We start from the raw sequence: 27,130 nt of genomic DNA, 5'->3' as shown, positions 1-27,130 counted from the left end.
TCTCTTGTCACTGCTGTCTAAGTGATGCCAGTTTGGTCTTTGGTTTTTTGGGCACGCTGCTCTCTCTGTATTCTAGAAAGTCTCACCCCACCCCGCCTTTCCACTCTCCAGCCTTCTGACCCAGGTCCCTGGTTCCAGGCCCCAGACAATAACCTAATAGTATGCCCAAACTGCATTATTAGTGTGTCTGAACACTGCAACTGTGGTTTCTCAGCTTGCTTGCTAACACTGCAGAGCTGATAAGCGGCAAAGCCTGCTAGCTGTCCGTTAGCATTAAATTACACAATTCATTTAGCAGATGGTCTTATCCAGAGCAACTTGCAATATAAACTGTAGGAGAAACATGAGTACTGTATATTCAGCTGAATAATATGAGCATTAGTGCCAACCTTCCCAGACCTGCAAGTTAAGATCCAATAGCACTATGAGATGAGGGCGGGTGTAACACCAGACTGTAAACAAGTGTTTTGTATTAGATGCAGGGGTTTGTGCGAGAAGGGAATTGGAGTTTGGGCAACAGAGTGCCAGGGCCTGGACTAAAAACAGTAGCTGTAAATTTACTGCGGCACACCTGGATTTGAATGTGCAACCCCATACATTAGCATTAACAGCAGTTTTTCAGGGGCATGACTGATGCTTCCCCATTTGAAGTGTCCTGAAGTGTCTGTAGAAAGCAGCTTGCCGTGATTAAGTCCTCCCCATTAATTATAGGCCAGGTTTCATCTGCTTTTGCCGGAGAACGTCTAAAGGAAAGCCGTCACAGAAAGGCCAAGCCCTGAAAAATGAGGATTATTCTGGATGGATTTACCTGTACTTCTTTTGTTTTTTGGCAGCGTGTCCTGAATCTCGTGGTCCTCATGTTATGGTGGGAATCGGTATTGATTCCAATGTTTTTCCTCAGTCCTGATTTGCAGATAAATGCAGGTGGTCCTGTTTAATTGAGTACGTTTTCCCTGGTGGCTGAAACTCATGTGCGTTTCAAAGTTACGGATGACTGTTGACCGAATTCAGGTCTAAGAGTTCAACTGTGACATGCATCTGGGAGTCTTTTGTTTTTTTTTTTGTATTTTTGTTTTTTGGTCAGTGACCATTGCGCCGAGCTGTTAGGCTGCTGAGGCAAATACCGTTCTGTGTGAGCTCCAATCAGAGCTCTTGTTTTGAAGCCTGCTACTGGGAAAACAGTGCTGCCCCCCTCCCCCCGCTCTGCGACATGGGAGTAAAAATCACTCTTGGGTCAGCGATTCAGAAGGGCTCATTTCGTTTTTGTTGTGCAGTGGAGCGCAAGGTAACGAGTGATTTGTAAAAAGTACCCACAACATTCTGCTGTCCGAGGCTCTGGAACCTTGCGGTTCAAGAACTTGTATGATGCTCCACCCCTCCCTATCGTGGAGAAGCAAAAATACATGGCTTTGTTTTATTTATTGTAGAGCACTGCCCGTGCTCAAGGCAGAGAAGCCATACTTATTTTCGTTATTTTTTGTGGAGGGCACTGTTGGGGAGCTGTGGCCCTATTTTAGAGCCCTAGGAGAGGAGGGAACCCTATAGGTTAAGTGTGCTGCTCGTTATGCAGCTATGGTGCTGGATGGAAAAAATAAGGTTCATTAAGAGGGAGCAGGAGGCCACGTCAAAATAGATAGAGAAACACGGCTAAGATTGCCTGTGTATACTGTGGTACACTATGGAGAGATGTACAGTGCCATATTGGATATTTTCCTTTTTGTGTTGTTGTGGTGGAAGTGTATTTCAAATTTTGTACCAGTGTTGAAGTGAAATTGTAATGAGGTCTTTATTTATTTATTTTTTAATTTTTTAAAATTAATTTAAGGAAGGAAAAATGCCTCAATACTTGAAATGATTGACTGTGTGTGTATGTATATGGTAATTCTGTCACTGTCTATGGCGTCTTGAGGCTACTGCAGTGTATTGGCTTTTTTGTGTCGAACATTGACCCTGTGTTCTGGCTATGTCGTATTTTTAAAAAACGAATTGGTGTTGTTGGGCGCTGGTTTGTTCTCTCATTTGGAAAGCTCTTTGTGGAAGTTAAAAACAAATGTTCTGCCTTCTCCCACTTAAGTGAAAGTGCTGTGTGGGCAACTTGGATATAAAGACCGCGGAGCCGCAGCTCTCAAAGGTCAAATGTAAAGGTCGCATCATTTCCTTTCGTACCAGGTCTGCGGTTGACTTCTGTCTTTTTTTTCCCTCTCCCCTGTGACAGATAAAGCTTTTGTAATTTTGAGGTAGCCTGACTCCGTTTCCTTTTGCTCCATCTTTGCGGCAGAGATGTTCTGAACGCTGATCCGTCCTGTATGCCCAATTGCAGCCCGCCGTGGCTCTCCAGTCTGAGCATAATGCAGACTGAAAGTGATGCAAGCTCTTCCTTTGACTCATAGTGAGAGAGAATGCCATTTTATTTTGATTGTCATAGGTTTTAAAGGTTAAGGGTTTTTGAAAGCCAGCTTTTGATAACGATGACTATTTTTAATTGATTCATTTTCCATCCACACCGCTGGGGTGAATATGCCGTTGGAGAAAGCTGTAGTTGACTCTGGAAATGGCGTAACACGAGCAAAACAATATCCGGGTCAAACCTAATTTACTTCAGTGGTTTATACCTCCAGAGAGAATGAATCCATAGAGCTTCTCTCGATATGTGGCATATAGAAAAGGTGAACAAACCCAGTGGGTCAGGTTTCTGGGTATTCTACTGCCCTGTGTTTAGCGGTAACTGGAGACAAGCAGCTCCTGATAGCGTATCCGCAAAATGCCGGGCCTCCTCATTATATTGCACGTGCTGAATAGTATTATTTGGATTTTTTTTACAATATGGTATTGTTAGTGGGCTCTATAGATACATTAGGCTCAAGTGGTCTACCTTGACATTGTTGAGAAATATAATTTCACCGGACCGAGAATAGGATTTTTTTTTCTCTCCAAAACAGTTTGTAATTAAATGATTATACAGAAAGATTTGTATGTTTCCGCAGAAAAGGCCCTCATAATGAATGTAACATGAGGACAGGCTTTATATGTACTTGCCATGATCAGTAAGGTTCCTGTTCTTTAATTATTCTATGGAATGAAAGTTGAGCGGAAAGCTTCAGTTACTGTTATTTTAATGCTTTTATTGTTGTTTTACTATCAAAATGCAGCCCTTAATCAAGCATTTCATTGCTTTTTTGCTCAAATTAAAGATGTAAAACATCATTTCTAAACAAGATGGTGTATACAGGCATGTTTTCCCCACATAGAACAGTAAATATTTAATTTAAATTATCATATTTTTACACCTTCTGTTCTTGGTTAAATGAAAAATAAAACACATTTCAGCACCAAACCATTGCCTGCAGACTGCACCATAACGCATCCATATCATGGGACAACCTGTGCATCTTAGTGTCTTAGTACACGGTTGCCTTTGTGTTTTTTAAAAGCAGGTTCACTCAAACCCTTTTCTCCCGCTCCTCTCCAGGAGAAAGAAAGGACTCTTTCGGGGAGGGCGAGGACGACGGCGACAGCGAGGGGGACCTGCTGGCTGGCGGGCTGGGGGAGGATGGGCCGCTGTCGCCCATGTTCCAGCACTGTGTGTCGGAGGACTCCGCCGGGTCCTCTACCTTAGCCGCTGCGGAGGCCAAAATCAGGTCAGGCAGCTGGGCCACACTGTTCGTGTGCTGATTCAGAGACACCAGGAAAAGCTCTCAGTGTAGACGTGTGTGTGTGTGTGTGTGTGTGCGTGTGTGTGTGTGTGTGTGTGTGTGTGTGTGTGTGTGTGTGTGTGTGTGTGTGTGTGGGCGTGTGCGTATGTTCGTGTGCGTGCGTGCTTGCGCTTGTGTTCTCATGAGTGCGTGTGTGCATACGTGTGTGTGTGTGTGTGTGTGTGTGTGTGTGTGTGTGTGTGTGTGTGTGGGCGTGTGCGTGTGCGTATGTTCGTGTGCGTGCGTGCTTGTGCTTGTGTTCTCGTGAGTGCGTGTGTGCATGCGCGTGTGTGTGTGGGCGTGTGCGTATGTTCGTGTGCGTGCGTGCTTGCGCTTGTGTTCTTGTGAGTGCGTGTGTGCATGCGTGTGTGTGTGTGTGTGTGTATGCGTGTGCGTATGGCAGTGTAAGCCTGAACGGGTGAAAGGTGGGTGCTCTGTGATGAGAGACTTTGTTCATGCTTTTGCATATGTGTATTTGTTTAAAGAATTGGTTGGGGAGAGGTTCCTTACTGTATATGTCTGTGTGCATCTGTTGAATATGGGAGAACAGGGAAAACAGTGCGTGAATTAGTATTAGTGCATGCAATATGGAAGAAGAGGGTTTGCACTTCCATCTGTACGTAAGGCGGGCGTGAGCATGTGCTTGGGGGAGGGGCTGTGTGCGTGTGTGTGCACGCACGTGCGTGTGCGCGCGTACATTCAGGGAAGCGGGCGTCATGGAGCAAGGGTGAGGGGGATGGGGTTGGTTGAGCTGCAGGACAGATTGAGCAAGGAATGCTGGGTAAAGGAGCACAGTTAGATAAATGAAGCCTGCCAGCCCCCCAGCAGTGTCTTGACAGCTCCTTGACTGTGGGGCTGCTGCTGTATTTGGGGGAGGTAAGGTGGAAGAGACTCTCGGCATTACTACCAATTAGCAGGCATTGTGAGTCGCTCTGATGTGCTGTGTTGGGAGAGCAACAGGTGTAGAGTTCTTCTCACTACACAGAGACCTGATACCTTTAGCAGTCTCTGCCCTGTTACTCAGTGCTAAACTGAACATTTCATAATTGTTTTCAAAAGAAAAAAAAGTATTGGTTACACTTCAGGGTTTTTCACCACGGCGCCTAATTAGATGTTAATATTGAGAAGGCAATCTCCTGCTGAAGTCTGCTGCTGTTCCCACTGCTTATGATGATTGCCGTGACGACGGAAAGAAACAAGTCAATTAGCGGCAGTTATTGAAATGGATTTGTTTAGTAGGGATTTCTTGATTTAATTGTGTTTTTTTTTGTTGTTGTTTTGTTTTGTTTCTACTGCCGATTTGCTTTGCCAATTTGAATAAGCATTAAGACCCTGTGCTGCCTTTGAGAGCGCCTGTTGTGGGAACGCTGGAGCGTGCAGGCACCGTGTGACTCTCGCTGTCCTTGTGTGTGTCACCGCTTGTGTGTTTATTTAATGAGGTGCGGAGGATCTTTCAGTGCAAGGCATTGACCGAGTTTCAGCAATCCCACCCAAAAAGATTATATGCCGATTGCCTCACATAAGTGAATACTGAGAGCAATGAATTTATGATCTTAAAGGGATGGTTTTACTTTTTAATATTTGAACTTTGGTGTATGTTTTTGTTTTTGTTTGTGTTTGTTGTGGCTCAGTCAGTTTTTGTGTTCGATGGAGGGTATCTTATACATTTACAGAATAACCCTCCAGCTCCACAATGGCTGGCCAGTGACTTGTTTGTGGTTTAAAGCAAGAAAATACAATTCAAGCAACTCTCAAGCAGCTTGTACCATCAGTATTGTTTTCAGAGACTATGTATGTGGTGAACACATTCATTTTTATAGCATTTATTTACAGTTACAAACATGAAAGTTAATTTTGTACTGGTGGATCGTTACTTCTTGGTTGTAAAGCAGTGCAAGCTCTTCACTTACAAGAACCAGAGAGGCATGGTTTAGATGCAACTGGCCTGGCCAATGGGATAGCTACCACTAAGGCTGTCAAAAGTGCCCTGAAATTGAGTTCGAATATTAGCTTTTGTAATTAGTTAGAGTTCGAATATATTCTAATATCATTTGCCTATAATTCACAAAAATAAGCTGCTTATTGTCGGGCGCAATATGCACGTGACGCTCCCTCTAAACTGGCCTACGCGTTATTTTCCACAAGCGGGCAGTAGAATAGAGGACATCGGTGAACTTTCATGCTAGGTTACTACATCTGGGGCCTCATTTATAAAACGTATTTTAGATCAACTGTGTGGCGCGTGCGTAGAAAATCACGTCAAAGTAGTGATTTATAAAATTTCAACATGACTCGATTTGACCGTGGAAACGGTTGTGGCTCTACGTCAGGTCTTCACTTGACGTACGCACACAAGTTCATTTTATTATGAGCCCACTGCAGTTTCTATAGCCTAAATGCGCAAATGAATAAAGCACTTTCTCGTGGATGTAATTTGCCACAACTCGGCATTTATTAATCACAATAATAGGAAAATGATTGTTTATAGGAAATCCCGGTTTATTTCTTAACACAAAAACTATTCAAACTATTCAAGCTACAGGTATGCTAATACCTGTAGCCTAAAACAACATAAATTACTTACTCTGTTTAGTTTGTTTAACTTCTTTCATCATCCAATTTTATCAAAATCTTCAGAACAGAAAGGAAACATAGCCTGCCATGGGAACATTACTTAGCCTAAATTGTTAGCTGACCAGATCTGTTGAACGAAGTGAAAAAAAGAGACTGGCTCACGAGGCTAGCTGACCCATAGACATATATGTCTATGAGCTGACAAGTAACGTTAGGTGTCCACGGAGCTGAAAATATCACCGCAGCTTATTGGCAAGGAAAACCAGACGATCCACTTGCTCTGGGTCCAGGGCAGAACGTTTTTTGTTGACAGAGGAAGTAACGCTAGCACAGGAAATGGACTTTGAGTGCATGAACATGATTTGCCGCATGAAATTAAAGCCTGTATATTCATGTTCATTACAAAACGCGGGATCCAAAACTGATATTCGAATGCTCAAATTTAGGTTCGAACTTAAAAAAATTTTCGAATAGTTTTCGAACATCGAATATTTTTTGACAGCCCTAGCTACCACACTGTCTGTTCTTGCCTGTGCAGCGTAGCTTTAATTTAAACTTGCCAATTGACATTAAAGCTACAATTCTGTGTGTGACTGAAACAGTACTGTTTTGGCTACATTGGCAGATGTTATTTATTAGAGCCTGAATGAACAGGTGAGGAGTTGCAACAGACAGAGGCTGAGAGGTCAAAGGGGGGAGGTGCACTGGCAGGTTGACAGCTCATTTGAGGACCTGTTGATTTGCTTCCTGCTTTTGTGACATTTAGTACTGCTGATACAGGAAGCTGTGCCACCTTTTTCTTCGAGTCTTATGCTGCATGTGTGACAGGAAATGGTTCCAACTGTGGATGAGAATGAATGTCATTTTTTTAAAAATAAGTCTGGTTAAATACACATTAAAACTCTGGAGGCATAATGTTGCTGCACAAGTGCATTTATTTACAACCCCATTGATGCCCCTACACCAGTCTCGAAAATACCCCTCATCATACACAAAAACTGGCTGGACTGAACAAAAACATACACGGGAATTAAAACATTTAAAACTCCTGAAAGTCATCTACCCCTTCAAGGGATTAGTTTTCAGAAATGAGTAGAGTGAATGTGTTTTCGACTGTATAACCACAGTCATTCACTAGTTTATATTCTCCCCATTGTGCTCACGCACTGTGCACACACACACACACACACACACATGCACGCGCACACACACACACACACACACACACGCACACACCACACTCTTACACAGAGTGAAAAGAACTGATACATTAACATAGACTTTAATATATTCCACTTTCCCAGGTGCTTCTCAGAAAGGTTACAGTCAATCTCTGTGATGGACAGCTCTGTCGATGTTTCCTAAAGGAAGGAGACAGATACTTTCTCCAGGGAACTTATTAGTGTTGGAAGTTTTCCAAATACATTTTGGATTAATATTACCTATATAAGTGTGTGTGTCTATAAACATAAAATTGTATGTATTTCAAATAGTAAAAAATCCACATATATTACCTTCCCAGTTGGAAACATAAGCACATTTGGAAGATCTTTGGAGGATCAGCCATTTCACCTGGTCTGGTGCTCCAGGCCTTGCTGCCCACTGCTGAGGGTGAAGATGGGCTGAGTTTCTTTGTTAGCCTGGGGTAGGGGCACTCGTCTACTTCTTCTGGGATCGCTCTGTGATTGGGTGACTGGGGGAACTGGTCATGTGCGTGAGGAGCCGTCTGCTGCCACCACTCGGGGCACAACCTCAGTATTCATTTCAGCCTTTAATTTATGTGGTGGGGTAAGGCTCTCTCTCTCTCTCTCTCTCTCAGCAAGCGAGCAAGGGGAAGGAATTTAGATGGGAACCAGGTCTGTGTTTAAATGCTGTGTCCTAGCGACTGCCATCAGTGGTTCTTTGAGCTCAAATCCGTGTGGCATCCGGGAGCAAACCACATGCATGTCTACAGCATTATTCATTTATTATTTTTGTCAAGGTACAACAAATGGCTGAATGGCTCAAGCTGAACACATGCTGAAGTGTACATGCGAACATGCGTGAGTGAATGGGCCCTAGTAGAGCCAGCGTGTGTTTGTCGAAATGTATATGGCTTGAATGGCCCCATTAGAGCAGATGTGTTTGTGGAGATATGTATGCAAACCCATTCCCTGTAGTATACTTTGAGAAATTAAATTTGGAAAAATTGTTCAGGGCTATGAGTGCATTGCAGCATTTGTTGAGTATTGTGTGCTCACATTGTGTCCAGTGTGGGATCATGTTCAGCCTGCAGTCAACGCAGAAGCCAGTGTGAGCCATGCTCTTGTCTCATTATGGGATAATTACTGTTCCCGAGGTCCAGTGGTATTTAAATCCCCCCCCCCCCCCCCCTTTTCCCTACTCTCCCACCATTCCAAATGCAGTGAACAGCTCTGTGCCTTCTGTTACTGCGGAGAGAAGAGCCTGCTGGGACAGGGTGAGCTCAAGATGTTCGGCCCCACGCCCGGGTACGTCCCGCTGCACATCCGGAACCGGAGGGGCAGCTCTGAGAACGACACCGACGTGGACCGGAGCCCAGAACGGAGCGAGGCCGAGCACGGGCTGGGAGACCCGGCGAAGTAAGTCTCCGCTCCCCCTGTCCGAAAACGAAGCGAGCGAACGGCCGGTGCTGGCGAAATGCTTGTCTGTGATTGGCTGCCCACAGTTTAACGAGCTGTGCCGTGTCCCCCCCCCCCGGCAGATGATGCGAGTGTCAGGGGGCCCGTGTGTGAGTGCGTGTTCAGAGCCGAAACAAAAGCAGGGTGCCCGTCTCCGGGATTAAACGCCGTCTGGGGGCCGTCTTCAGCCTGTTAGGCATTTACTGAACACAGCGCCGCATCCAGGGTGACTTAGCACAGCTTAGATGCTTCACAAGTTAAACATTTATTCGGCCAGTTTTTCTACCCATGCAATTAGACTGATTGCATAGTTCACTTTGTGGGGTTTTTGATATTATTTCAGTTGTAATGAATGTTTCAATTGGCCCAGATGGTTTTTATGTGCAATGAATGATTATATTGGGTTATTTGCAGAAGTCTGTTGACCGACCGGCTTTACAATGGCTGGTATTGGGGCATTCAGCGTTTTTGGTCTAAAGCAGCGTTGTCAAAGCACAAACCACACTGAGCAAATATTTCACGGCACACCAATTTCTTGGAAGCCAGAGAAAAAATAAGGCATAATTTGCAGTGCAAATGTTCCATTGGATGTGATATTTTCCAAAACGTTGCTTCAGTATTGACATCATTCCATCTGCTGATTGTGTTGTTTGACGGCGGTGAGTGACTTTATTCATTTTTCGCACCTTCCATTGTACTCCAATGACTTTGTATGCTGGTAATTGTGGCTTTTTCTGGTCTCGTTTCTCTGCCACAACCTCAAACTCCAGCTGTTTGCATGCTTGAAAGTGAGCATCTAATGGTGGTTATTTTTTCCTCAAGAAATAACAAGCTCATTGGCAGGGCGAACAGAATGCTGCAGTCTGATGAATAACTAGTAAAAAGGGGTCTTTTAATCCCCCTTTTTTGCAGCAGTTTCATAAAGCTGACGAATAGTGATGCATCTTTGCTTGCATGACTAGATGTCCTCTTTACCTGTTTCTGTCTACAATCCCAGCCACAAGGCACTAGCCTAGTTCTTGACCATGCCAGTTAGGACTGTGGTTGGCATAATTGCCCGGGGAATTGGGGTTTCTGTGTGTGAGTGTGCAGGAGTGTGAGTGTGTAGGATTTCCCCTGCAATGTGCGTTAGTTCGGTAGTCTGTTCAGTCCATTTTTTTAATTAAAAAAAAAAAAATATATATATATATATAGTATAGCAATTTTTACAGGGGCACTGCCACAGAGACCCTTCACAAGATACTAGGCAAATTAGGCAGGCCTGAGTCCATACCCCCAGTAGGAAGTGAGGTAAAAATAAAAACCAATGAAAGCAGCCACTTCCAGTCTGCTTCTCTAGAAGTGCAGTCTTCTGATGGAATGACTGCCAAACTCAGTTCTGGATTGAAGCAGAATGAATTGAGTGAGCAGAATGCAATTTGAAGGATGTCATGGTGACAGAACAGGCTTGCGCTTGAAACATGACAAGTAAATTGTGGAATTAGAATTCTGTTTTAAAAAAGATGAAAGAAAGCTTAGGTTGATCTGATAGTATTATTACATAGGACATTTTTTAAATGTCCCTGCTAGGGCATTTCATTTCAGAGTGGATGAAAGTATTTTTTTCTTCCTTTTGAATTGTCAGTTTACTTAAATGCGCTCTCTGTTCATTGTGCATTGGTGGTGAGGTGTGGAGATGAAGATAGACTGCTTTGGCCTGAATAAGCCAGGAAATGCAAATGAACTCGGCTCCAGAATTCAATTTGGGTCAATTACTTTGCAGCCAAAATGGCCTGAAGATGAGAAATCCATAAGCTACTCAGATGGCTCTCAGTTACAGTGGACTTTCAGCTCCTGTCTGTCACTGGGCCTGCACGTGACCACAGTTGTTAAAGGCTCCCATCAAAAGATACTCCCCTGGCTCATTGGACAAGTACCTAATTTGTTCGGCTCTTTGGAACCAATCAAGCATTTCCCCCAGGGTCAGGTGACGTAATAGGCACCAAGTGCAGTCCTGGCAAACGGCCAAGCAGCCAAGCATTGTTGTGTTGGAGCCATATGATTGGTCAGTGGGGCCTGGAGCCATGCCAGTAATAGAAAGAGGGGAGCGAAATGAAAACAATAACAAAAAGGCTTTTGCGGCAATATTTAAGGTCGCACTTGTTAAGGAAGACTTAACTTTTTTCTTTTTTTGAGATTTTTCAAATCTCTCCACCTAACCACTGCCTGCCCTCCCCCCGCCTGCCACTCTCATTTCTGTTAAAATTTTCCAAAATAGATTTGCTCTGGGTGAGGTGCTTATTGTGAGAGATATGCTGAGTGACAGCTCTTGGCTCTCAGAATGGTGTAGCAGCCAACACACATAACCTTTGAAAGTTAACTATCCCTTTAAAGGGGTCTTCTAAGATGCGGCCTCAATTTCTTCAAAACAAGTAACCTTAGGTTTCTGCCCACACACAGTAGGGTTTTCCGTAGAATGTGCATGGGGTCGTACGAGGCAGCCTGCTTAGTGTTGCAATGTGGCTGAACTTGTGAATTGCTTGGATGCAGAGATGAATGATGGATTCTCATGCATACCAAAATATGGCATCATGGGAAATTGCACACTGAGAAGGAACAAAACTCTTGGATATCATTCAGGGGATAAAATGAAATTACGTAATTTCATGAAATGTTATTCAGAGGTGAGTTACTTGTGGGACTTAGTTTGGCGATATTCATTTCAGCCCAGCCAAATCTAGTCACATTGCTACTGATTGTTCATACAGGTTTTTGCTTGCCCACAAACTGAAATGTTCAATTTTTACCTGAACTGAAACTGAATACTGAAATTTTTTTTTAAGAGGATCCATACAAGTTCAAGTTTTTGAAATTCAGATTCAAATCACAACATTCAAATTATAACCTGACATACAAATTCAAATCATGAAATACAAATTCATTGTAATCAAATTAGATTTCATAACTTTATATACAGTTTAAAATTATGAAATACAAATTCAGATTTACTCAATTCAAATTCAGTTGTCTGGTGGCACAAGATTTACACCATAGGGTGACATTAATTTGTGCCTTTCAATACCAAAATCCGTTGTAAGAAGATACAATTAGGAATCCTGGAAACATTATTTATTTTACACAACTAAATAGAAAAATACGATATTGATGAAAAATTACCTTTTTTTAGTTTCCCACAAGGAGCAATTCTTTACTACCACCATTGCCCTTACATTGCATGATGGCATAATGCTATGAGAGGGGGAAAAAATACAGTAAGACAGTGTTTTTTTTCCCCCTCATATAGCCCTTAATGGGGAGGAAGCAGCCAAATGCTTTTTCCATTTAGTCTTATGCAGATGTGCCTCCGCAACACAGAGGTAGTGTACTGTGCGCTTTCATCCCTTCCCGGAGTTCCTTGCATTGGCCGACTCACTTAGACCGGGGGTTCTTTTTAAATGCAAATGCTCGTTTTCCGCTTTTCCGCACCTCGGCTGCCGAGTCTTAGTGGCTTATCCAAGACTCCTGTAATTCTGGGAGCGCGCCTTATCCGGCCCAGTCTGAGGCTGAATAGCCCGTCCTTGTGTGTCAGCCAAGGGAGATAACCCTAACCTCCCTCTCGCCCCTCTTCTCTCATCCCCCCATCCCATCCCATCCCATCCCATCCCCCTCCCCCCCCACCCCCCCGCCCGGACAGTGGGCCGCTCTCTCCCTGCGACGGGATGGCGGATGTGTTTGGGGAGGAGCCGGCCGGGAAGCTGTGGGGGGAGCTGGGCCAGGTCGGCCTTCCTGACGACATCAACGTCCAGTCACTGTTCGATCCCACAGGTAGGTCTTGAGCCTGATCCGTCATCAGAGAGGGTTAATGCCTCTTCTACGTATGTAAATGACTTGGTCAGTGCTTGTGGCGGGCCCATGTAGTCTATCTTTGCCTGCTTCACCATGTAAATAGTTTCCATCAAAGTTTATTTAAAAATTCAATTTGTAGTGATTTCTGTGGATGGTGTCCATTAGCCAATTGACGTCTCAAGATCCAGTCATGTTCAGGAGTGTGGCTGAGGTTAAACTGTTTAGATGGGCAGCAAACACGCTGGTTTGGTGATTGAACTGCGACTGGGATTGGTAGAGGGGAAAGTGAAAGCTGAGGTTAATGTGGTGATTGTAGTATGGAGAGTAGGTTTGAGGTTTGGAGATCCTGTCCAAGAGCAGCAGTCTTACATGGCCCTCTGCCATGCATCCCCTCACACTACGCGTGGGTTTGCTTGTGCATGTATGTACTTGTGTGTGTGTCCTGTTCTTGCAGGGCAATGCTGTGCCCATCTGCGCTGTGCAGCGTGGTCAGAGGGGGTGTGTCGGGGGGAGGGACAGTCACTCCTCTACGTGGACAAAGCCATCGACTCAGGGAGCACAAAGGTGAGACGTGTCTCCGCCCCTTTCTCTCCTGCTAACATCTCTTTGGGAATCACTTCCGTTTATTCATTCATTTTACTTCACTGACATTTGGCACCTTTTCCTGAGTGACTTTTTTCTCTGCCTTTTCAGTCCGGGCCTTAGTTTCCAGCAGTACTTTTGGTTGCTAGGCCGTGCCGTTTGTCACAGGCTCTCTGCTGGTGACCTGCTTGTGATGGAGTGGTCTTGTGTGACTCGAATCGTCAGTGTGACAATTGTCTGGCAAGTTTTTACCTGGTTTCAATGTCTGCACTCATGAAGAAACGACTTCATTTTTTCCATTATCTACATCTGAACTTCATAGTGCTAGTTTGAGGTGTGCCATCTGTCGTAATTATTCATTTTCTTATTTTAATCATTTGTAATCTGCATGTGGAATATGTGAGATGCACAGGCTCTGAAGCCTCTGAAGCCAATGGAAATTTACTGATGCCTTCAACTTGTGGTATGCTAATGTAGATTGATTTTATTTTTTGAAAGAAAAATTAGGTCTCAGTTGAGTAGTGTGAGTAAATCAAAAGTTTACTGGCTCTCAGTTAAGTTGGAAAGCAGAGAAGCCTTACTTTAGTCCCCTGATCTTTTGATATTTTAATCCGTTCAAGAGTTTAGCATTGCCAGGGCAGTTTTGACATTGCTGTTTTTCCAATTAATGCAATGAAACATGGCTGAAAGTTTTTTCCAGCTATAATATTTTGCTACCCTCGGAAATTGTGTCACGGAAAGGACACTGCCAATTAAACTGAGTTTTTAAAAGAGAGTTTCAAATTAAATGGTATTCTTTTGAACTGGAAATACTTAAAGGAGTCCAGTGGAGTTGCTTCTCAACCCTGCCGGCTTCTCTTGGCGACAGTGTGGCCAATTATGTGAAGCCTTATAGGGCTGTCGGCCACAGCGGACCAATAGTATTACCAGGACTCTGCCGGCCTGTCTGTCACACACTGATAACCTGTACTTTGCCTGGTGAGCCACCCAAAAGCCCTTTATAATGGTATTTTGGAACTTTACATGAACATGTTAAAAATAAACCAAATACAAATGATTTTATCACAAATTTATAACTGCTTGCTCTACGTATTTAATTGTATCCTGGGTGAAATCAGTGCTGTTTTTTGCATTCAGTTTGATGCATGTTGTATTCAACATGAGGCTGAAACAGACCTCTCAGTTCTTATTTCGGTAGGTTCCAGAAACCACTGGCACTATTGCAACCATTGAGAAAAGCTAGTCCAGCCTAATTAAGGTGATGAGTTGAATCTGATAGATACGGACTTGATCAGTGACAAAACCTGGAGATTTGGCTGCCCAAGCTTACTGCTTGCTATAGCAGCATATTTTAATACACCGTGTGTTCTCTTCCCAACATATGACCCAGCAATCTATGCTGCAACTTTGAATTCCCACGAGTCCCTTTTATTTTTACTAAATGCTAATCTGGACTGTTGGTTCTTGCCATTTTTAGTTTTCATCGCAACTCTTATACCTTGATCCGTAAGTCTGTCTTATAAAGGCTAGCAGGAATGAAATGAGCACCTATACAGACAAAAATGTTTTGTGTTGGTCTGTGGTTACAGGAACATAATGTCTGCTCAGAAAATGAATGTCACAAAGGAGATGTCTGTGTGTGGGAGCGATCATGGTGGGGGTATGATCACATATCTGAAACAATAGTGCATACGTAGCATTTAGATCTCTTATCATAGAAAATGATTCATTTTTGTTAAATGCTCACCATTGTTCGTAGGAGCTCTACATTGATGAGGCATAACTGCATTGATACTTTGGGTTTCTTACCGGTTTGTTTGAATGGGATGTGCCTGTTGGCTGTGAAAATTCACAAGGGCATCATTGAAATTCAGTTCAAGTACAGAATGAGTATTATTCCATTTAAATAGTTTGGTAACATAAAAAGTAGGAGTCTATAAACATGTTTACTGCTGCAAATTATAAGAGGAAAAAAAACAAACTTTTGGCTTATATCCAGCTCAGCCAAGATGGAAATACACATACTAAACGGCACCCTTCTCTAGTTTGCAGGCGGATTTCACATTATGTGCCTGGGAGGCTTTTTTGAGGTGCCATACACGTGATATACTTCCAGACAAGTATATTGGACATGAGGAAACTGCCAGTCACTATGGCTTTGATGATGTGGTATAAAAGGAGAAGAAAGTAGTCAATCTGATTGGACATAATGGCACACGCAGTGTCATCATTATTAAAGAATGGTTTTGTCAAAGTTGGTGTGGAAGACCTTGACTGGCCTACACAGAGCCCTGTCCTCAACCCCATCCAACACCTTTGGGATCAATTGGAAAGCCAACTGCCTAATCGGTGCCCAACCTCACTAATGCTCTTCTGGCTGAATGGAAGCAAATCCCTGCAGCAATACTCCAACATCTAGTATAAAGCCTTCTCAGAAGAGTGGAGGTTGTCATAGCAGCAAAGAGTGGAACAACTCAATTTTAATGCCCGTAATTTTGGATGAAACGTTAGATGTCAGGTGTCCACATACTTTTGGACATGTAGTGTAACTTCTGTCTCAGCAACACTAGTGATTGTTCTAGCTGCACCAGACACTGCAGGTGCTCTGAGAGCAGGTAGCCTCAACCTTTTCATCTTCCATTGATTTGCTGGGGACAAAAAACAATGTCGGGCTGTTGCTAGGTCACTCCCTGGTCATTGTTGGCTGGTTAGCCAATCATGCAAGCTGGCTCCTAGTATAATTTCTAGAGCAAACCTGCCCCTTAGCCTCCTACTAAAGTAGAAGCTCACAGGTAGGAATCCATGGGGAATGTGGCTTGTTCCGAACACTGAAATACTAAAAGCTTGTGAAGTGAGTTCAAGCTACGTTCCTTCTGTATATTTTAGCAACTGGAATTGTTCCTTGCATTACTCTTGCCTTATCTTTAAATGGGTTTTCATTTTTAGCTGTAAATACTTTTAGTTTGTAACTAATAATGAAAGCTTTAAACTGGATTTTTTTTAATGTCAGTTTTTGAAAGACACAGCAAAAGCAAAATACGATGTTGTAGTATTTAGCTAAAGCAGTCTAAAGTTGATACCTACTAGCAAAAAAGGCTACTCATCTTGAATTCTCAAAAAAGAAAACAGTAGGCCATAAACTTTGTGCTTAATTGATATATGCTATATGTTTGTTCATTTATAAAGAAGGAATCTTGGAGAATTTTGGAGAAACTGAAAGCCATTATCTAAGAGAAGTGCTATAAGGATATTTGAGATGAATTGTGTGCTCAAAACAAGCTTAGGGATGGTTACGTTCAAAAGTCGGCTGACGCAAAGGCGGTTTCTGATGACTTGGCTCCACAAACTGCTTCTAGAACCGTTGGTTGATAAATGCCTCTGGAAATGTCTTTTGAAATGTGTTTTCTTGTGCTGCAGTTTTCAAATGACTGTTGGTTTCCTTTTATTATGCTGATCCTTCAGAATATTTTAGATAGACCCAAAGTGCCAGTATAAAGCTAGACGTGTATTTCCTGTTTTTTTGTCACTGAAAGGGGTGACTCGTTTCTGTGTAATGCTCACTTTTTCTGTGCGAATCACAAATTCTTTTCTGTAGTAACATGGGTTTTCCACATCTTGCCAGCAAATGGGAAAAAAAAGAGAAACTTCCAACTGTCATTGGGCACCTTTGGTGGGGGGGGAGGGGAGATCTGTAAACAAAACGCATTAGCTGCCCATTTTCCAGGGGTACATCTTTTGATACACCGCTGGTAAACGTGCGTTTGTGTGAATGGAGGGTGTGTGATGAAATGCTGGCTGCCCTGGGCAGGGCCGCACGCTGCAGAAACAGAAGTGCAGCGTGGGGCGGGGCTCCTAGAAAGAGTGGCGGAGCGGGGTGATGGATCAGGCGCGGGGAAAGGTCGGCTCTGGCAGCGCGGCTCACTCAGCTGTGAAACGGAAAGGTCACGGCGCTCGGGAGGGCCGCCCCAGCCGGCTTTCAGCCCCCCGCTCTGCTCTGCTCAGCCCCTCTCAGCCCCCACTCTGCTCTGCTCTGCCCCTCTCAGCCCCCGCTCTGCTCTGCTCAGCCCCTCTCAGCCCCCACTCTGCTCTGCTCTGCCCCTCTCAGCCCCCGCTCTGCTCTGCTCAGCCCCTCTCAGCCCCCACTCTGCTCTGCTCAGCCCCTCTCAGCCCCCACTCTGCTCTGCTCAGCCCCTCTCAGCCTCCGCTCTGCTCTGCTCAGCCTCCGCTCTGCTCTGCTCTGCCCCTCTCAGCCTCCGCTCTGCTCTGCCCCTCTCAGCCCCCACTCTGCTCTGCCCCTCTCAGCCTCTGCTCTGCCCCTCTCAGCCCCCACTCTGCTCTGCCCCTCTCAGCCTCTGCTCTGCCCCTCTCAGCCTCTGCTCTGCTCAGCCCCTCTCAGCCCCCACTCTGCTCTGCTCAGCCCCTCTCAGCCCCCCACTCTGCTCTGCTCAGCCCCTCTCAGCCCCCGCTCTGCTCTGCTCTGCCCCTCTCAGCCCCCGCTCTGCTCTGCTCTGCCCCTCTCAGCCCCCACTCTGCTCTGCTCAGCCCCTCTCAGCCCCCCGCTCTGCTCTGCCCCTCTCAGCCTCCACTCCGCTCTGCTCTGCTCTGCTCAGCCCCTCTCAGCCCCCGCTCTGCTCTGCCCCTCTCAGCCCCCGCTCTGCTCTGCTCAGCCCCTCTCAGCCCCCCGCTCTGCTCTGCCCCTCTCAGCCCCCGCTCTGCTCTGCTCTGCCCCTCTCAGCCCCCCGCTCTGCTCTGCTCAGCCCCTCTCAGCCCCCACTCTGCTCTGCTCTGCCCCTCTCAGCCCCCACTCTGCTCTGCTCAGCCCCTCTCAGCTCCCCGCTCTGCTCTGCTCCCACTCTGCTCCCACTCTGCTCAGCCCCGCCCCGCTCTCATATTCCCGTAATTGTGTTTGTGCCCGTAATGTGCTAAACTGCCTGCACATCTCTCATTTACGCTGGAGCCAAATGCTTTTTTGTGTGTGTACCTTGCTGTGTGTGTGTGTGTGTGTGTGTGTGTGTGTGTGTCTGTGTGTGTGTACATGAAAGTGCGTGTGTGCGCACACATGTGAAAGTGTACATGCTTAGGCGTGGGTGCATGCATCCATATGTGAGTGTGTGAGAGAAAGACAGAGAGAGAAAATTTGTTTGCACATTTGCGCATTGTGTGTTTGTCTTTGCATGTTGTTGTGTTCGTATCAGGCGTGGCTCAAATATGTAATTTTATTACCTTCAACTCCTTTGATTTTCATCAAATTTGTAAACACTCCTGCAGGCGGCCTAGAAATTTTAAGGAAACATGTTACAAACCAAAACATATGACATGAAGGTTTTAGCACTTTTTTTCTTATCATTGGTGAAAGTGGATGTTTCTTTTGAAATTGTCATTATTGTGCAGCCTAAAGTGTCTGAAGGTTAAAAGTATTTCAAATGTATCTGACACACACTTCCTGTTTGTGGTGGAAAGAGTGAAGGGTGTTCGAAAAAGTTTGTTACAGGATTATATTGTGCTTTCAAGTGTGTATTTGGTATTCGAACAGGCAAGGTACGACTGTTCTGCTCCGAAAGTAAATTTTTTTTTATTATTGTAGTTAGTTCGCCCTTATTGTTATATGCTAACATTAGCTGTAGTTTATTACAATATTGTAATCTGATTCCTGGTAAATTTTGGTTGTATTCTGTTCCGAGACCAACAAAAATATTTCCTAGCACAGGGGTTCCTTTGGTCATTGCTATTTAGTAAAATGCTAGCTAAGTTAGTTGATTATAACCAGAGGGATTCCATCCCGGGTAGTTATTTCTCGTGTTTTTATTTTTTATTATTTATTCAACGCTTAAAAAATAACAGCCTTGCAGGTCACGTAGTAGAGGAAGAAACTCTGGGGATTTTCAGGAATAGGCTTGATACTGTGTTAGATATTATCTAGTCTGTAGGTAATCACAGCAGTAGTTTAGTCAGGAAAATGGTGAGCATTGTTGGGCTGAATGGCCTGTTCCTATCATTATGTTATGTTGTGTTAAATAAAGTATGTAAGTGTTTGACTTTTGTGTGTGTATATATGTACATGCTGTTGCATGGGTAGCTGTGTGTTGCACTTACCACTGCAGGCGTGTGTGTGCATGCATGTCCATGTTTGTGTATGCGTGCGTTCCTGTGTGCATGTATGACAGTACAGGTTCCTTTCTGGCATTTCCAAGCGTATTCATGCCATTGATGGCTTCATAAAACATCTGTATATTAACATATTGAATTAAATTTTTCACACTTGCCATATTGCATTTTGCCTGCTGCCATAAATCATCTTGGACCTGGAATTAGTTGTTGGGGAAATAAGCAAACGGCCCAGCCCCCGGCTGCTTCTCTCAATGAAAGTAGATGGAAAGGTTGATGGAAGGCCATGCAATTTTCTTTCTGCTCAATTCCGCCTTTCTGTCGTGCGCTTCGCCATCCTTATTGGAGAGGACACATCCATAAAGATTACTGTCTGTGAAAAAAACCGCAACCTCGCGAACGCGTCGGCCCTGGAAGGCCCGGGCGGCTTGCGTGTCCAGGTTTGGCTCGGTTCCCTCCAACTGCCGCATGTATGAGTTTTACTTTTTTCTCCCATGATGCTTTGCGTGGTCTCGCGCTTTGGAAAATAGCAGATGGAGGCAAAGGTCTGCGGTCTTCAGGCTGCTGCGCTTCTAATGCTGGTGCCAGTGCAGCACTTTACTGCTACTCTCTTGTCAGAAAAAAATCTGCTTTTGATGTTTTTGGAAACCTGCCATAAATTTCTGCTCTCGTAGATTCTGCTAAAATAGTTTTTCCTCGCAGCCGTATATTTTTATAGTTTTCAAAGTTTTTCTAGGATAAATAAGCAGAATACTCCAAAGTATTTCTAAGTTGACAAATTAACTGGACCCCCCCCCCCACCCCCACCCACCCACCAGCCAGCATGCTAATGGCAGTTGCTAGATTCTGACTTGAAGTCTCGGCCATATTGAAACACTCCTCGGAACGTAAGCCGGCAGCATACGCAGTCTTTGCTTTTTCCGTTACTAAGATTCAGGTGGCCATTGGACTGTAAGAGTCTTGACGTTGCCCAGCGTTTGCTTGCTTAAGTTCTGCCCTGCACACCGTGGCACAGCTGCATTTTAATTGGATGTTCATGAAGTGCATTTTCTTTTTGCTGGGATTTTTCCCTCATTATTCGCCGTGTCACTTTAATCATTAGCAAATAAATAATACTGAATACATTTTTATTAGGATATTATTGTGTGTTTTAGTTTCTCATTATTCTTAAGTTGCTTTCTGCTCAGAAGTTTTTTATAGTTGTCACGAGATGCATTTATTGTATATATTTATGTTTTCAGTAAAGGTGTGTTTATTATCCCATCAGACTGAGTTCATGACTGGGTTCTGTATGAGGTGAGGTTGTAACCGTGTCCATTGTCCCCCCCCCCCCCCCCCCCCCCATGCAGCACTGTGCATACTGTAAGCGCCTTGGAGCGTCCATCAAGTGCTGCGTGGAGAAGTGCGTCCGCTCGTACCACTACCCCTGCGCCGCCGCCACCGCCGGGACCTTTCAGGACATCAGCAGCCGCACCCTCCACTGCCCGGAGCACGTCCAGCTGGCCCTCCGCAGATGTACGTTTGCCCAGCGTTTGCCTAACTGGAGGACACCTGATGTTCAGATGTTAGATGTAAATTTGTGTTCTCGTGTATATAATGACACGTCCCTATTTCTGCGTTATTTAGCCGTATAGCATACTCTCTTATTCATGCCATTTATATTATTTGCCTATAATCCATTTATTTTGCTGGGTATTTACTGAAGCAATTCAGGGTAAGTCCTTTGCCGAATGGTACAATACCCATGCCCCACAAATGATTCAAACCACTATAACCTTAGAATTGCAAGCCCAGTTCCCTACCCATTATGCTACACTGTCAATTGTGTGTGTGTGTGTGTGTGTGCACCTTTGTGCCTGTGTGCCTGTCTGTGTGCCTGTTTGTGTGTGTGTGCCTGTTTGTGTGTGTGTGCCTGTTCGTGTGTGTGCGCGTGTGTGTGCGTGTGTGTGTGCCTGTGTATGCCTGTATGTGGACAATAGACCATACAAAGCTGTGCAGTTCTCATGATATACAGTGAGCTTCATAATGTTTCGGACTAATGCTTGTCTTTTCTCGATTTGGCTCTGTACTCCACAATTTTATATTTGTATTCAAACAATTCACATTTAGACAAACTGCACATTCTCAGCTTTTATTATAGATTATTTTTAGACACTTTGGATTCACCATGTAGACATTACGATGCTTTATGCGTAGTCCCCCCCATTTCAGGCACCATGGACATCTGCAGTCTCACAGGACGAGGCGGAAAGCCACGCTCCCACCCGTGTATTAATACGGAACTTGTTTGGGAAGTGAAAAAGATTTACGATGCGGTACGCGTGATATATGCATGTGCGCTTATTGGACAGGGCTGTTTCAAAGAAAATAGCCTCGTAACTCTATTATGGCTCCCTTTTTTCACGTTGTTCCATTTTGTTTGTTTGTGATTTATGACCGATGGATTGATCTGTTTGTGGACCGGCGCCTAACGTCTCTGCCTCTCTTATCACCCCCCCCCCCCCCCCCGTTGCCACGGCAGACGAGGACGCGGCGAACTGCGCCCTGTGCGACGGCCCCGGCGACCTGCTGGACCGGCTCTTCTGCACGAGCTGCGGCCAGCACTACCACGGCCTGTGCCTGGACGTCACCGTGAGCCCGCTGAAGAGGGCCGGCTGGCAGTGCCCCGAGTGCAAGGTCTGCCAGACGTGCAAGTGAGTCCTGCCCCCCCCCCCCCCCGCCCCCCCCCCCCCCCCCCCCCCCCCCGGCGCCTGCGAACCCTCGCGCCCGTCACCCCCGCGCACCTGCGGCCAGCCAACCCGCAACGTCTCTTACCTGTGAGGCCCGCCCATCCCCTCGAGCGCCCGTCATCGTCGTTCTCGCTCTTTTTGCCTGCGTGCGTCCCCTGGATTTTCCATGTCTAATGTCATTATACGGCTTGGGCGTCCGTGCGTTCCTCGTGCAGATTCACAAGCGCGTTTTACGTTTCCTCCGAGGCCGCTTGCTTTCTTCGCAGAAATTACATGCGGGTTTGCTAGATATCCCGGAAAAGCACGCGCTCAAGAGACGACACGCGTTGAAAGCTCGTTTTAAAATACGCAGCTTAATTGATGCAATCACACCGGCTCATTTGTCAGGTTGAGCATGGAACATTTTTTATTTCTAATTGTATTCATAATGCAAAAAAAGTCCCATGTTTTTTTTTTTTGGTGCCAGAATCCCTTGTCCTGGGATCCCGTTTCCCAGCCTTAAATCGTAGTCGTGTGGGCGCCGTCAGTCACGCCCGTGCTGGGAGAGTCCCGCAGATAATGGGGGTATAATTCTGAGCGCGGAGCACGGATGAGAGAGGGTGGAAAGGAAACCCGGCTCGGCTCAACGCCGACAGAACGTGCAGGGGCTCAGGAGGGGCAGATAAGAAGGCATGCGAATTTTAATTTAGTTTTCACCTCCTTCGTTCTCTCCCTCTCTCTTAATCATTTTGGCGGCTGCTCAGACGTTAGCGGTGGAGGCGGGCCGCCTCGCTCACACGCCTCTGCAGGTTAACGTAGCGTTTTCCTGCGGGAACTCGTGAAGTGAGCGTTTGATAAACATCAGAAACTGATTTGCAGATGACTGCGGAGCTCTGGAGTCTGTGTCGGTACGAATATTCATGAGGGGGGCGGAGCTGTTTGGAGTTTGTTTATGGTGTTTGAAAATAGACATTCATGAAAGGGGGTGGAGATGGCTGTAGTTATCAACCTTTGGCTAGCTGGCAGCATGCAGTCTGATTTTCAGGGGAAAAAAATAAGTCTGATTTATTTTTGTTTTTGCATCGGCTTTAAAATAAGTGGACTTCATTAGTTTGGAAAATGGGCAAACCACTCATGCAAATACACAAGTTCCAGTGTGCAGGAAATATTCACAAAGGGGGTGGAGTTTTGGAGAGTTGGTTTATGGTATTTGAGGAGCGCACACATTGATGAGGGGGATGGAGCTTTGGGGAGTTGATTTATGGTGTCTGAAGAGCACAGAGATGTTCACGAGGGGGTAGAGTAGGTTTGAGGTTCACAAAAACAGAATTGGCACTGGCGAAAGTAGGCGTTGCGCCTCCCGCTGTTTCGAAGGCCCGCCGAGGTCTGGTCCACGAGGATGAATGAGTCGACCCTGAGCGATGACTCAGTTTTTATTAATGGCGGTCTGAGTGCATTAGCAGCGGCCCCGCGTCTGGGAAGCAGGGGATTGGAGGAGAGGGTGAGGTGGGGCAGAGGGCTGCTCTTAAAATAGGCCGCAGCGAGAGGTGGCTGGGGGGCGGAGGGGCGAAGCAAGGACAGGGTGTAGCTGAGAGAGAGAGAGGGAGCGAGAGAGAGAGGGAGCGAGTGAGGGCAAGAGAGAGAGAGAGAGCGAGAGAGAACAGGGTTTAATGACGCTCCTCCGCAGCTGTAAATATCAGATGACGTTCTCATTTACCGTGGATTTGCATTGGCGTGAAACCCCGGCCTGCGGCTTTGATTGTTCTCTGCATTCCCCAAACTGTCATAAATCACAGGGTCCACGTTCAAATTTATTTCTTAAAAAAAAAAAAAATAGCCAGGTAACAAATCTTTAATGTCTTAGGATATTTTTTTTTTCAGGAAAGGAAATTTTTACGGCACTAAAATATGGCTCCGTAGAGTTCTAGTGTTGGTTGGACTGTGCGTGTGCGTGTGTGTGCCCATGTGGTCTGTCTTTCAGACGGTGTGCTCACTCCTGGAGGGCATGTGTCATCAGTCAAAATGATGCCCCACAGGTTGCTGCTCATTTTAGGGCACTGTTCTAGTGAATAGATGGGCCTAAGTATGGGATCTGCGGGGTGCCATGCAGCTAACTTTAGCGTCACCCAGGGATGGTAGGGATTCATTTGGCCAAAACAAAGGTTTTTCATCATACGCCTGCAACCTCTGCTGCTGCTTGGGGCGTCCACAAGTCCACCTGTTGAGCTGCACGCAGTGTTGCCAGTTTGGGTGAATTCCTGCCCAGTTGGGCTACTTTTTATGTTGTTGTGCAGGGAAAAATGGCTTTGGGCGGGTTCACCGTTTTAAAATCTGGCAACGCTGGCCTGAGGTGAGGTGTCTTCCCCTGACTCATGTCTGTGCAACAACTTTCGAACCGCGATGTGATAAGAAGGAATTTCTTCAAATTTGGCACAGTCGTCCACTTGGACTCAAAGATAAACTGATTAGATTTTGGTGGTCAAAGGTCAAGGTCGCCGTGACCTCACGAAACACGTTTTTGGCCATAAGAATTCATACACTAATTATGACAAAGTTTCACACAAATGTCTAATAGGATAAAATGATGAAGTGATGACATTTTATATCCAAACTAGCTACTGGTTGGCGGAGGCATACAACCGCGAGGCAGTATTTCTAGTTTTTTTTTTGTTTTTGAACGGTGAGAACAGTGACTTGTTTTACATTGCCCGCAGGTAAAGCAGTATCAATTACTTGTTCCTTAATCAATTTATTTTTCTTTTTGTGTTTCAGGAACCCTGGAGAGGACAGCAAGATGTTGGTCTGTGATATGTGTGACAAGGGCTATCACACTTTCTGCCTGCAGCCAGTGATGGATACTATTCCCACCAATGGCTGGAGGTGTAAGGTATGAAGTGTCAGGGCACAGAGTAAAAGGCATGACTTGTGATAGTAGCAAACCGAGTGCAATGTATGGTCATTCGAGTAAACTGTATGAGAGTATTGTATGTGTGTTGCTAGAGTGTATGGTATGAGGGAGAATACGCTGTGGAGTATTATAGCAGTGTGCTGTAGCGTAGCTCTTGGTGTATGTCTGAAGCATGGGAAACGCAGCGTTTTAATTGAGCAGTGAAATTCTATTTGCTGGAATAATTTTCCTCCTGTGCTACTGCACAGCCTCCCCTGCCCACTTCCCTCCCCCTCACTCTACCCCTCGCTCTGAGTGCTGAAAATAACCATTTTACTTTAATGTCTTTTTCATCTCTCAGCCGCATGCAGGCTGGGTTATGCAGAAGAGTAGTGAGTGACACAGGCTGGGTTAGAGATAGGGGCAGTGAGGGACACTGGCTGGGTTACTGAGAGCAGTACTGAGTGATACAGGCTGGGTTGGAGAAGGGGGGCAGTGAGGGACAGGCTTGGTTAGAGAGAGGCGCAGTGAGTGACAGGCTGGGTTGGAGAGAGGTGCAGTCAGTGACACAGGCTGGGTTAGAGAGAGGTGCAGTGAGTGACAGGCTGGGTTAGAGAGAGGTGCAGTGAGTGACACAGGCTGGGTTAGAGAGAGGTGCAGTGAGTGACAGGCTGGGTTAGAGAGAGGTGCAGTGAGTGACACAGGCTGGGTTAGAGAGAGCAGCAGTGAGTGACAGGCTGGGTTAGAGAGAGCAGTGGTGAGTGACAGGCTGGGTTAGAGAGAGCAGCAGTGAGTGACAGGCTGGGTTAAAGAGAGCAGCAGTGAGTGACAGGCTGGGTTAAAGAGAGCAGCAGTGATTGACAGGCTGGGTTAGAGAGAGCAGCAGTGAGTGACAGGCTGGGTTAGAGAGAGCAGCAGTGAGTGACAGGCTGGGTTAAAAAGAGCAGCAGTGAGTGACAGGCTGGGTTAGAGAGAGCAGCAGTGAATGACGGGCTGGGCTAAGGAGAGCAGCAGTGATTGACAGGCTGGGTTAGAGAGAGCAGCAGTGAGTGACAGGCTGGGTTAGAGTGAGGTGCAGTGAGTGACAGACTGGGCTAAGGAGAGCAGCAGTGATTGACAGGCTGGGTTAGAGGGAGCAGCAGTGATTGATAGGCTGGGTTAGAGAGAGGTGCAGTGAGTGACAGGCTGGGTTAGAGAGAGCAGCAGTGAGTGACAGGCTGGGTTAGAGAGAGCAGCAGTGAGTGACAGGCTGGGCTAAGGAGAGCAGCAGTGAGTGACAGGCTGGGTTAGAGAGAGCAGCAGTGATTGACAGGCTGGGTTAGAGAGAGCAGCAGTGAGTGACAGGCTGGGCTAAGGAGAGCAGCAGTGAGTGACAGGCTGGGTTAGAGAGAGCAGCAGTGATTGACAGGCTGGGTTAGAGAGAGCAGCAGTGAGTGACAGGCTGGGTTAGAGAGAGCAGCAGTGAGTGACAGGCTGGGTTAGAGAGAGCAGCAGTGAGTGACAGGCTGGGTTAGAGAGAGCAGCAGTGATTGACAGGCTGGGTTAGAGAGAGCAGCAGTGAGTGACAGGCTGGGTTAGAGAGAGGTGCAGTGAGTGACAGGCTGGGCTAAGGAGAGCAGCAGTGAGTGACAGGCTGGGTTAGAGAGAGCAGCAGTGATTGACAGGCTGGGTTAGAGAGAGGTGCAGTGAGTGACAGGTTGGGCTAAGGAGAGCAGCAGTGAGTGACAGGCTGGGTTATAGAGAGCAGCAGTGAGTGATAGGCTGTGTTAGAGAGAGCAGCAGTGAGTGACAGGCTGGGTTAGAGAGAGCAGAAGAGATTGACAGGCTGGGTTAGAGAGAGCAGCAGTGAGTGACGGGCTGGGTTAGAGAGAGCAGCAGTGAGTGACAGGCTGGGTTAGAGAGAGCAGCAGTGAGTGACAGCAGAGCTGGATGGTGTGGGTCCGGTTGGCAGGTTTCCCTCATGGGCAGCGGTGTGGCTCTCTTTAAGCTCGCATCGTTGCTAGCAGGTCGCTTGCAAACCTGGGCAACGGTACATGCTGCCAGGTTTTGACAAGCTCTGTTCCAGTCTCTGGGTTTTGCTGTGCACTCCACAACCCCAAGCACTGGGTCTGGAGACTC

The 27,130-nt window shown here is 46.0% G+C and overlaps 1 protein-coding gene across 10 annotated transcripts in view; it reads left to right on the top strand.

Annotated features, from left to right (window-relative positions):
• Positions 1-27,130, top strand: part of kmt2ca (lysine (K)-specific methyltransferase 2Ca) — a 148,282-nt gene that overhangs the window by 44,154 nt on the left and 76,998 nt on the right. For all 10 annotated transcript variants that reach the window (XM_035416154.1, XM_035416152.1, XM_035416155.1 and 7 more), the window contains exons 4-10: positions 3,470-3,638; positions 8,672-8,866; positions 12,579-12,709; positions 13,185-13,294; positions 20,767-20,932; positions 21,939-22,110; positions 24,898-25,012. In XM_035416154.1, coding sequence (XP_035272045.1) covers positions 3,470-3,638; positions 8,672-8,866; positions 12,579-12,709; positions 13,185-13,294; positions 20,767-20,932; positions 21,939-22,110; positions 24,898-25,012 — 1,058 coding nt within the window. The remainder of the gene's footprint in view (positions 1-3,469; positions 3,639-8,671; positions 8,867-12,578; positions 12,710-13,184; positions 13,295-20,766; positions 20,933-21,938; positions 22,111-24,897; positions 25,013-27,130) is intronic.

This window comes from Anguilla anguilla, chromosome 4 (genome assembly GCF_013347855.1).
Source record: "Anguilla anguilla isolate fAngAng1 chromosome 4, fAngAng1.pri, whole genome shotgun sequence".
In the NCBI taxonomy this organism is placed as follows: Eukaryota; Metazoa; Chordata; class Actinopteri; order Anguilliformes; family Anguillidae; genus Anguilla; species Anguilla anguilla.
This window is presented reverse-complemented; position numbering and strand designations above follow the sequence as displayed.